Below are 11979 nucleotides of genomic sequence, written 5' to 3'. Positions count from 1 at the left end.
CTGTGTCCCAAAGTGAAGGCTGCATCCTCCGAAGGCCGTATTTGAAGGCCGGATGGCCGTATTTGAAGGCCGATTGCGTCACCGCGGCGCGACGAAGGACGTCCCAATTCAAAGGCTGCATCCTTGGAAGGTCGCATTTGAAGGCCGATTGCGTCACGCGGCTCGATGAAGGCTGTCCCAATTCAGTTCTGCATCCTCCGAAGTCCGTATTTGAAGGCCGGTTGCGTCATCGCGCCGCGACGAAGGCTTCCCTGATTCAAAAGCGACGCCAAATGCACCCTTCGTTTCCCCGTGAAAAGAAGGATACATAAATGGACACTTAGCGGCCTATTCTACCCCATAAGTCATTGCGCGCTGTTGACGACAGCATTTATTTACTTATTTTTAAAGGCGGCCGAGACTAGAGATCGGTGGTGGACAGCAAATTCACATTTAAATGTTAGTATTATGTTTTAATTTACTCAAATAGCTAGCGAAACCAGAGTTAAATTTCTTATAAACTTCTTCTTAACTCCTTCGTCACCATTGCGTGGCTACATTTATCAGGTAGTTTTAGGCAAAACTTGTGGTAAGAACGTTATTAGTTTAACGACCTATTTGTAATATTTGCACTTGTGTATTATAAGAAATATCACTCACCCAATAAAGCCCAAAACAATAAGAAAAGCAGTAGATAAGGCAATGGGGTTTCACTTTTATGTGTTTTTGTAGTGCTGTCATGCTATTTGGTTTTAACCAAATTTTAGTATACAGAAATATGATTTCTTAAGTATTTTGTATGCATGTCTTGATGTGTCATATTTTGCAGTGTTAACAATGCACTTAAGATTGCTCCTCTGTGTTAAGTACCCTTTTCTGCTTTTTTAGAACAATTCAGGAAAAAATGGGTTTATATATATATATATATATATATATATATATATATATAGGCCTATATATAAGAAAAGTAATACACACATCTTTGCTGAAATGTATTGTCCTGTTGTTGTTAACAAGCCATGGTTCATTTGCTCTGCCTTTAGGATTGCAAGTGTCCTGGGACAGGTGAGAGTGTGAGTGGGAAACCCACTGCTGAAACTTGGCCCTGGTTTGTCCTCATGGATGAGGTTTTGGGACAGAGGCAATGCACCAACCCCCCTGTCCTCATCACCTCAATCCCTGAGGACACACCAGGGCCGAGTTCAGTAGTGGGTGCCCACGGTGAGGAGGAGCCAGGGGCAGCAGCACCAGCACCACCAGTAGCACCAGCAGGAGCACCAGCACGAAGGCGGCGAGACCGGACGGGTTTTTGAACTTGATCAGAGAAGAAATGCAACTACAGAGGGAGGCAGAGGCGAGGAGTGCACAGGAAAGAAGGGAGAGGATGGACAGGCTGTTTTCTCTTCTTGAGAGAATGATTGAAAAATGTTCTACATATTCTTGTTTAACTTTTTTCACTTTTATTTTTTAAAAGAAAAATTATGTACATTTATTTTTATGCTACTTTAATTGTGTAAATAAAAGAGAATGAATTGTTCTGGACATTGTTTATTTTTGTAATGACAGTAATACTTTCTGCATGAAACAAATTCTATACCTTTTTATTTTTTCAAATAAAATTGGTAAATGAAAATCATTTGTTCTATAGGCTACATTAAAGCACTTTTTCCAACTATTTACAAAATACGTTAAACATATCAAAATCAACATAAACATTTAATTTTACAATACATAAAATAAGAAAAAAAATGATGTAGACTCTATTGAGCTGAGCTGCTGGACCGGGATGGGCTGCCCCTAAGGCCTCCTGCTGGTGGGACATCATCTGGGATGGTCTCCAGAGCGTTTGAGTGCATATTTCCACTATCCACTAAGTTGTCTACCAACAGGTTTGCAGGGCTGATTCAATCGACGGCTTTCTGAAAAAAGTACTTTTAATAACTACTGCATTTATATTAGGCTACTACTGCATTACTGCGTATATGTTGCATTTTACTTCTGTATATTTTCAATATACAGTAATATCTGGTTGTTACATTATATAGCTACTTTTGTGTAGTTTAATGTAATCATATTGTGATGTGAGGAAAAAAGTACTTCAGTAGGTTACTTCACATTTGTAAGTCGCTTTTGAATCAGGGAAGCAAGGGCGACCAAATAAGGAATAAATTGACAGGTGATGACACTTATGGACGTTTCGAGTTATCGGTGGTACCTGCACTTGGCAGCAATGGTGGCTAAGGCCATTCATTTGTTAAGAAACATAAATTAAACTACGAAGCACAAAAACTAGGCTATTTCTAACAAAAACAGGTTCGTCTTAAAAGTGTCAAATTTACTATCACATCATTTTACTCACCTTAGAAGAAAATAAAGCCTGAGTTTGATATCTGCGACAACATAAAACATACTAATGCACACAATAACATTAACACTGTTTTTTTTAACAGTTTACAGTGACACCCATTGGGCAAAATGAGAAGGTGAAAGACCTCGGGCTGTTTCATGATTAGTAATGGTACAAAACAGGCTGCTGGACTGCGAATGTTAGTTTCTGTATCCAGGGATTGTTTTGGAGTTGAATCTGTTAAAAACATAATAAGGTATTCACATACGAATTGATACCTCTCACTCAATATGGTATGATGTTGCCAGAGTTTGGTTTTGAGAGTTTCGTAGGCTATTAAACAAATCAAATCTTTATTATTGGCAATAAAACTCTCTCAATTGTGCGCCACTCTGTAGACTTCATCACTACTGGTGAATTGTAACTACAGAGGGCACTCCAGGTGTGTGTGTATGCTCAGCTTCTAATCACATTTAGTAATATTGATACGATCGTTGCATAACAGCCCTTTGTAACAGTCATCAGTGACACAGAACATTTTACAGTGTTGACAGAATGACCATATTTTCCAGATCACACATGTAGACAGTTTAAAATGAGGGAATCAAGTCACCTTTATTCATATAGCGCTTTTGTGTGATTACCATATCATATATGATCATAAGAATAATTACCCAATATTATATATGAGATCAGGGCTAGTTGTCACAGGAGAATTGTCATGTCAACAGTCTACTTAAATGCGTTTTCTCTAGCTGTGGCTTTGTATGCTGGTTTCTAACATACAGTTTAAACCCTCTTAAATTACTTTTTTTTTTTTTGTAAATTCTGTCCTCAAAACTAAAATCCCCACACAATCAGATTTTTGCTTCAGTGATTGCATAACAAATGAACACTTGTCTTTTACAGCTACAATGATAACATTACATTGCATTCATTGCTTATTATTTGTTATAGAATTAAATGTGTACAATAATACATTTTTCATAATGTTTTTTCTTTTTCATTCCAAACTGTATAAAACATGAATGAATCAGGAAGAGCACAAGGCCCAGCAAATTATGAGCACCATAAATCCAAAAGGGGGTAAAAGGTGAATTTTAAACATTGACAGCAAATGTATGTATGATATTTTAAATGAAACAATTCTGTAGTTTTTCTAATGCTATATAACCTTGTATAAAATGTTCTACAGAATTATATTGAAATGTTCTGGATTTTAATTATGATTTTTCCTTGTGAGATCTTGGTATAAACTTCAGTGTGATTGGAACCTTCGGCTGAAACATAGCATTCAGCTCTAGAGGGATCTGAAAATAAACAAGAGAAAATAAAGAATAGTGCATTTGTAAATTTGTTAAATTTAGAGGCAAAGCACAGTCTGCCACACATTCCTGATTGTCTATATATGACAGTCAATGTACCAACCTGTGTCTCTTTACTTGTTTCCACAGTGAAGTTCTGAAGAAGCTTCACAACAAGAAGTTTCATGATCATTAGGGCAAATCTCATTCCAATGCAATTTCGAGGCCCGAGTCCAAAAGGCATGAAAGCGTACTGGTTAACCTCTGATTTACTCTCTGGGCTGAACCTGCAGAGAAATATTTGAGAGACAAAATGTGAGAAAAACTGAAGTGACAAAAAATTGTGGCTGTGAAGGAAATGTTCAGAAAGCATCAGTAGCTCAGTTTCCATCCACCTACTTTTAGGTGCAGTTTTGTAATATTGCATTTTGGATAATGCTAACGTGCATCAATTATAAAAACGTGCATTAAAGAAAAACGTGTTTAACTGAAGCGGATACATTTGTTATGCAATAAGACATGCATGTAAACTACGATGGAAACACATTTATTGAATAAATTCTCTCAGTATGCAAAAAAACCTCACGTGACCGCCTCAGCAGTGGAGAAATGTCATTGCACAGCATCTCAAACACCATCATCCGAACATGACAATGTTTATTGCTTTTTTCTGCACCATCATTTATGAAGTGGGAAAAAGAGCCAGAGTGGCTTCCCCGATTGCAGCAACTTACATTTTTATTACATACAGATATTTAGCAGCAAATTCCCAGGAAGTAACAATTTTGTTCTCTTGAACACATGGGATGGAAACACTGCTTTATTCGCAAATGTTTTATGCGATATTACAATTTAGTGCGCAAGTTCGCAGCTTTGGATGGAAACATCGCTACTGTCTGATAGATGAATCACATCACCTCTCCGGCCTGAACTCATCAGGAGAATCCCAGAGCTGCGGGTCACGACATAAAACATATGTAGGAATTGCAACCAGCGTGTCTTTTGGTATCGTCACCCCAACGATCTCCACGGTCTTCTTACAGACCCTTTCTAAGCGTGGGGCAGTGGGAAGGAGACGCATTGATTCGTTGATGGCCATTTCCAAGTAATCCATTTTCATCAATGCATCGTATGTGATGGGAGACTGAAAAAAAACCCAAAACAAGATATGTCGAAGTAAAACAGCTGAACTCTAAATTCTAAAACTGCCTTAAAATAGTTTCTCTACACCAGGGGTTCTGAACTCTGGCCCCCGAGATCCACTTTCCTGCAGAGTTTACCTCCAACATTAATTAATTAGTTCAGTTTGATTAGTGTTGGAGCAAAACTCTGCAGGACAGTGGACCTTGATGGCCAGAGTTCAGAAACCCTACTTTACACAAAACCTGTGAACAGCAGAAGCCGGTGCGCTCACATCAGGAGGGAAGTTTGTGTCGATCTCCCCAACCAGCTTTTCCAGGCAGTCTGGATTAGACGTAAGATTATAGAGGAGGAAAGTGAGAGTGGTGCTTGTAGTCTCATAACCTCCAAGAATGAAAATGAGGGACTGGGAGAGAATCTCATGGTCTGTTAGTCCTGTCGAAATTCACAAAACAGCATTTTTGAAAACAAGTTCATGTGCATTTAAATGTGTAAAATCTGTACTGTCTCTCAAACCTTTTACTGGTTGGCCACTTGTGGTGTCCTTAGCTTGATCATCAGATATTTGACTCTGGATCATGAGCTTGAGAAAATCTACCCGACCCTGATTAAAAACACAATGTCAAAATCTACTATGGCATCAACAACTCTTCAAAATCTAAAGTTGTAGTTGAAAAGTGAAATGGTGACAAACATACATCTGATTTCTTGCTGTGCTCGTCCTTAATCTTTCTCAGGGCATTGTAGAAAAAATCCATAGAGGAACTTGAAAAAAGCCGTATACCCATTTTCCCCAAAAGATTAGCAACGGAGGGAAGAAATGCTGAAATAATAAAAAAAGATCGTAAAACTGTAATTATTTTATCATGTAAAAAGATGGACAACTGATTTAGATGCAAATCATAAACAAAAGCTAATTTTATTATACAAATGACATACTTTGAAGCAGAAGAAGAGGACTGAACAGACTGAACTGGAAAAACTTCTTGATGTTAGTAACGAAAGGATCATCTGCGTTGTTTATGGAGTCGATGTCAACGCTAAAGGAGGAGCTGGCGACGACATCCAAACTATATGGAGCGACAGCTCTGGAATAAAAATAGATCCTTTTTTAATTAAAGAGATCATTTACACATCATTACATGTGGTTTTCATTGACACAAAAAACAACTAGAAAGAAATATTCTAATGATAATCATTTTAGTGAACGTTTTGCTGTAAATGTAAATTTAGTTAAGTTCATGATTGACAGTGAATGCTCTTTATGTTTTAAAGTTATGCACTTTATTTAAAGACAGATGTAACATACTCTTTTATTTTCACTGGCTGCTCGTGGTCTCGCTTTTGCATATTTTTAATAAAACGATCAGCATGCGTCACAGCTATGGGAAATATCTGAAACAGATTTAAAAATAAGTGTTAGTTATGCAAATGTCATAAGAGCAACAAGTACAGTATAACATATAAATATTTTGTAATAGTATATAATAAAAGGTATTGGCAATAAAAACATTTTAATTTCAATAAAGGAGTACAGAGAGACTAGAACTTTGTTCCAAATCTGTAGAACAAAACTGGGCCCCATTTTTATGAACAAAAAACACAAAAATATTTCTTCACTGCATCTTCTTTTGTAAAACAGAGAAAAAGAGAGAAAGTCATTCAGGTTTAGAACAACATGAAGGTGAGAAGGACCTGTTCTATACCTCCTTCAGTCGTCCACTTGTGAAATACGGAGAGAGTGAACCACGGATTCTCTTCCATTGCTCATCTTTAGTTATAGATATTCCATCAGCAAAGGGGCCGGCCAGGTCTGCATTTGTCTCCTGTACAAATGCAGTAAAAGAAAAGATTTTTACTGGAGTGTAAAAGGAATCCTCAGTTTCCTGCCATTATGGAACTTTCTGGATAACTGTGAAGGTGAGCTTACCCTTCTGTTAGTGAAGGTAGAATAACATTCTTTCACCATAACTGTTTTGATCATTTCCAGGTCAGTGACCATCAGTACTGGGAGTCTTCCATCATAAATCCTGAGCAATGGAAGGAATATGATTAGTTTGCATTCACAGTGATCCTGGCAGAAACCTACACTACCATTCAAAAGTTTTGGGTCAGTATGAAAACAAAAAACTTTAATTCAGCAAGGATGCATTACATTGATCAAAAGTGGCAGTAAAGACATTTATAATCTTACATATTTATAATAAAAGATTTATATTTCAAATAAATGCTGTTCTCTGGAACTTTGGAAATACTGATAATAAAATCCTTGATAATAATGAGAAATGTTACTTGAGCAGCAAATGATCTGAAGGATCATGTGACACTGAAGACTGGAGTAATGATGCTGAAAATTCAGCTTTGACATCAAATGGATGAATTACATAAAATATACAAAAATAGAAAGCAGTCATTTAAAACTGTAACAATATTTCACAAGATTACTGTTTATACTGTATTTTTGATTAAATAAATGCAGCCTTAAGTGAGCATAAGAGACTATCATCTAGCACATCATTTAGCCATCAGAGCTGCCCTGAACTTAAGTATTAGGCTACATACAATTTGATTACACATTAACAACCGATATTACAGTACAGCTTTTCATCTGATTATTTCACCACAGTAAATGTATAACTGAGACTCACCCCCAAACTTTTCCATACTTCTTAGCACACTCCATATCAAAATTGTGAAAACCCTAAAATACATAGATATTCAATGAAAGAGAGTCTTATTGCTCCAGCGTCTTTTTAATACAGATTCCTATATTATTCTAAAGAAATGACATAGTGAATTACTAACTTTAGTGTATGAGAGAAATGTGCCAACGAAAGGCCAAGGTCTTGGTCCTGGAATTCCCAGTTTGTTGAAAAATCCATGTGGCCAAACACCATAACTACAGTGTGATAAATTACAGAGATATCAAACTACAAACAACCACATGAGACCCATTACATGTAGATGTAGCCTAAATATAGATCTTAAACATATGAACTGTATACAGTGTGATAAAGTAAACAAATATAAGACAACACAACACCTAATTAAAAACGAGACACATTAAATACAGATAGATACTTTACTAAAAGCGATAGGCTAACACTGATGGTTGCTTTGACCTGCTTTTGTTGTTCAATACTCACATAAACAGGAGAGTTATGACCAGAACCACCAGGGTCCAGGTCACAGACAGAGACGGCAGGTCAGTCATTGTAAGTCAGCCGAAGTCTTCAGTATCTTCCGCTTCAGCTGAAGTCCTAATGCACAGTTGCACACAGATGCTGTTGGTTTTATTCACAGACGGCGCATGATCAGGAAGTTTACGGGCGTGGTTTACAGGTGCGCTGGGCGACCAAATAAGGAATACTTCGTCAGGTTATGACACGTTGACCCTTATTTTTACTTTGAAAATGTTTAAATATAGGCCTCAAGATAGGCCCCGTGCCAGGTTGTGCCGATAGACGATGATCAGTTGATAGACAATGCGCTGATGCGCCGATCAGAAGATGATCAACATCAGCTATCGGCCTTATCAAGAGGATTTTACTTTTACAATTAATGTATTATATTATTGTTATTATTACTACTATTTTATTATTAAATTAATATTACAATTAATTTGCCCCGCAATCATTTTAAAGCGCATCACCCCATAACCGATGAGCTAAATAAAAGATTAGTTAGATTAGCTTACTCATGTAAAAAAAACTACTTGTTTAACACGAAATACTTCTCTTCTCATTTTTCTGTAGGAAACAACATGCATAAATTCTAATAATGTGCATTAAAGAAAAACATATGTGCTTAATTGAAGCGGATACATTTTTTATTCAATAAGAAGGCATGTAGCCTAAACTACGATGAAAACACATTTATCAATAAATCCCTCAATATGAAAAAATAAATAAAAAAAATAAACCAACCTCACGTGACTGGCTCAGCAGCGGAAAAATTTCATTGCACAGCATCTCAAATGTTGGTTTGATCATTCTGAAATGCCTGAGCCAGTCTGTTATCAGAATGATTTGGTTTAATTCCCTCACAGAAGCGTCTCACACAATTGCTTTCCCAAACACCAGCATCCGAACTTATTGCATTTCTTCTCTGAGATGCAAGTAATTTATGATGTAGGAAAAAGAGCCACAGTGGCTTCCCCAATTGCAGCAACTTACAGTTTTATTACATACAGATATTTTGCAGCAAATTCCCCGGAAGTAACCATTTTGTTCTCTTGAACACATGGGATGGAAACGTCTCGGTTACGTATGTAACTCTAGTTCCCTGAACAGGGAACTTGCGCTGCATCGAAACGCTGTGGGAACTCCTCTGTGTGATTACGTCATTGACCAGGAAACTATAAAGCACACCTGAACCAAACAGTGTCAGTTTCTGATAGGCTGAAGCAAGTCGATCATAGTATGGCAGGGCGACGCAGCGTTTGTTCTCTCTTCAGGGAACTAGGGTTACATACGTAACCGAGACGTTCCCTTTCAAGGGAACTTGCGCTGCGTTGAAACGTTGTGGGAACGCTATACGCACACCACCATAAGAGCAAGTGTCCGTCCGTGTGTATTCAGTGCGCATTTTCAGATGAAAGCACATGCGCCTCTGGCGTGGAGCCAAAGTCAAGGTCGTAGAACCTCATGAATGTGTGCGGTGAGGACCAGCCTGACATTGCGTTGGCCGAAAGCCAGGCTTTATGCGTTTCTACCTATGGTGTTATGCAAAATCAGGGAGGAGAGAGTATCAGTGATCCTCGTGGCTCCGAACTGGCCGAACCAGCCCTGTTTTGCGGACCTGAGAGAGATGATGGTGGCTCCCCCATGGCAAATCCCCCTCAGGAAGGACCTGCTGTTCGCTCAGGCGAACAGTACGACACGGTACGAACGATACGACATTCCCCAGCCCGGAGCTGTGGAGCCTTCATGCGTGGCCATTTCAGTGACCTTAAATGAACAAAACACTCTGCCCTCACGAGTGCTGGGCACACTCACGGAGGCGCGAGCGCCTTCGACTAGGTGCCTCTATGCTCTAAAATGGGGAGTTTTTGCTAAATGGTGCCAGGACATCAATATTGCCCCGGTGATCTGTTCTGTGTCGGATGTTTTGCACTTCCTACAGCACAGACTGTATAGCGGGAATTTTCCATCCACGCTGAAGGTGCATGTGGCCGCTATTGCTTCGTTTCGTTCCTCGGTTGACGGGCAATCGATCGGTAAGCACACTCTGGTGACCAGATTTATAGGGGAGCGAGGAGATTATGTCCTTCATGGCCGCCATCGGTGCCGCCGTGGGATCTAGCTCTAGTTTTGAGGGCTCTCTCTCTACCGCTGTTCGAGCCCCTAGCTTGCTGTTAAGGAGCTCTCACTGAAAACGGCTTTGCTCCTTGCTCTCGCCTCTGCGAAGCGCATTGGAGACTTACACGCGTTCTCTGTGAACTATGATTGTATCTGTTTCGGACCCAGTGACTGCAGCGTTACTCTCCAGCCAAGATGGGGCTACATGCCTAAGTCACTCTCCACAACGTTCAAAGCACACGTTGTTTCTCTGCCCGCTTTATCTGCTGAGCCGTCATCCTCGCGTGACGCTGACACTCAGAGCGCTGTTTGCCCTGTCAGGGCTTTGCGGATGTATGTGAATCGCTCGGCCGCCTTTCGGACCAGCTTTTTGTGTGCTTTGGTGGATGTACTAAGGCACGTACTGTCTCAAAACAGAGACTTTCTCACTGGATTGTGGACGCTATCGCATTGGCTTAAGAATGCCAGGGGAAAGATTGTCCCCTAAATATCAGAGCTCATTCGACGACGGCGGTTGCCTCTTCGTGGGCCTGGTCGAGAGATATGTCTATCCAGGATTATGTCTTGCTGCTGGCTGGTCTTTTCAGAACACCGCCAGATTTTACAAGCTGGATGTGCCATCTGTGGCGTGCTTTCAGTGCTTTCGGTGAGTTTAGTTTCTTACACGATTATGAATTTTCTAGTTGTACGCAGTGGTTACCGCTATGCTGTTGACTTTGTGTATATGGCTACTAGTGTTTAATACAGCTGTTACCGCTACCGCCATTGACACTGTGTTTTACTCATAGACAGTAAAATAAATGGACACAGCGACAGTTGGATTCAACGGAGAAAAGTGAAGTCAATTAGAAGCACTCACTTCCTGATGGCCGAGCGTACTGCGCAGACTCAAACTGAGCTTGAGGACGTAGATGTGACGTGAGCAACCCGTCTGTCTTCTAGTAGCTGTGCCAAGAGAAATCTGAATCATTCCCTTCCGAAACTTGCAGAGACGGAGAGTGTGAGTGTCCATTAGCTAGGAGCAGGAGCAACTTTTGCTAAGTATTCGGATTAATTATTTTGTCATTTTGCCTCCACGTCCCCCCAATTGCCAGCGAGCTTCTCCTCCTGTCCATACGGTAATTTCTCTACTGTGCGACAGAGAGTCGCGTGGTTATGACGCAATCGTTAGCCCATTTTTACAAAACCTGCTTCTACGGGGCCGTAATGTAAGATACAAGGTAATGGAGCCTTTTATACATTTTCGTGTTTCTTTAGAAATAAATAATGGACAAATGGAGTCTTTAAACGCCTCAGATGTAAAGTTATTCGCTGTCAAAGTGACGCCAAAATGAATGGGAGTCAATGGAATGCTAACAGCAGGTGATGGTCTGCTAATCAATGGCGGCCCCGGGGAAGCTTCAGTTTTTTCTGAAAGATTACCCCCTTGGTTTTACCCTCATGCTTGTGTTGTGTCTGCCCTGGATCAGTGCAGCCTTCGCTTTTATTGCGTTTGGATATGCAAATTCTGATAGGGTTGGAGCTTATGTCTCATTGGTCTAGTTGCGCCTATCAGATGCGAGCACTCCTAGCGGCGCGGCTATTGGCTGACTGTCTGTCTCTTCCGTGGCTGGTGTAGCTTGGCCCCGTTTCTTCATATTACGCTGCACGTTTGAGCTTCTGCAAGAATCAATGACAAGAACAACCTGTGTCAGGCAGGTTTGGTTGATCTTCTGTTTATGTTCGCTGATCAATGTTTAAATGTGAATAAAAGCCTAAATTAAATCTGTTCATCATATAAAGCGATCGTGTCTCTTCCGAAAATTTGGACTAAACCACTCAATTCATATGGATTAGTTTTACAATCTCTTTATGAACTTTTTAAGTTCAAAGTTTCAGTTGCGTAGCTGTTTATGGAGGGACAGAAAGC

General features: G+C 39.8%; 1 protein-coding gene and 1 long non-coding RNA gene across 2 annotated transcripts; one reads left to right on the top strand and one right to left on the bottom strand.

The window, feature by feature from the left end:
- Nucleotides 1–8: 8 nt before the first annotated feature.
- On the top strand, nucleotides 9–1521 carry LOC309513996. The gene is made up of 2 exons (XR_014211581.1): nucleotides 9–438; nucleotides 1023–1521. It is a non-coding gene; the product is annotated as an uncharacterized lncRNA (long non-coding RNA).
- Nucleotides 1522–2915: 1394 nt separating this feature from the next.
- Nucleotides 2916–8083, bottom strand: LOC309513608 (cytochrome P450 3A40-like). The gene is made up of 13 exons (XM_082189535.1): nucleotides 7917–8083; nucleotides 7576–7669; nucleotides 7419–7471; nucleotides 6701–6800; nucleotides 6477–6596; nucleotides 6080–6165; nucleotides 5710–5858; nucleotides 5469–5593; nucleotides 5287–5374; nucleotides 5045–5205; nucleotides 4548–4774; nucleotides 3755–3917; nucleotides 2916–3636 (listed from the first exon to the last, which is right to left on the bottom strand). The coding sequence occupies exons 1-13, from the start codon at nucleotides 7982–7984 to the stop codon at nucleotides 3550–3552; spliced, it is 1521 nt and encodes a 506-aa protein (XP_082045661.1). The 5' UTR covers nucleotides 7985–8083; the 3' UTR covers nucleotides 2916–3549.
- Between the last annotated feature and the right edge of the window lie 3896 nt (nucleotides 8084–11979).

Source organism: Leuciscus leuciscus (genome assembly GCF_965113295.1).
Source record: "Leuciscus leuciscus genome assembly, chromosome: 1".
Taxonomy (NCBI): Eukaryota; Metazoa; Chordata; class Actinopteri; order Cypriniformes; family Leuciscidae; genus Leuciscus; species Leuciscus leuciscus.
The sequence above is the reverse complement of the archived record's forward strand: the minus strand, read 5'-3'. Positions and strand labels throughout refer to the sequence as shown.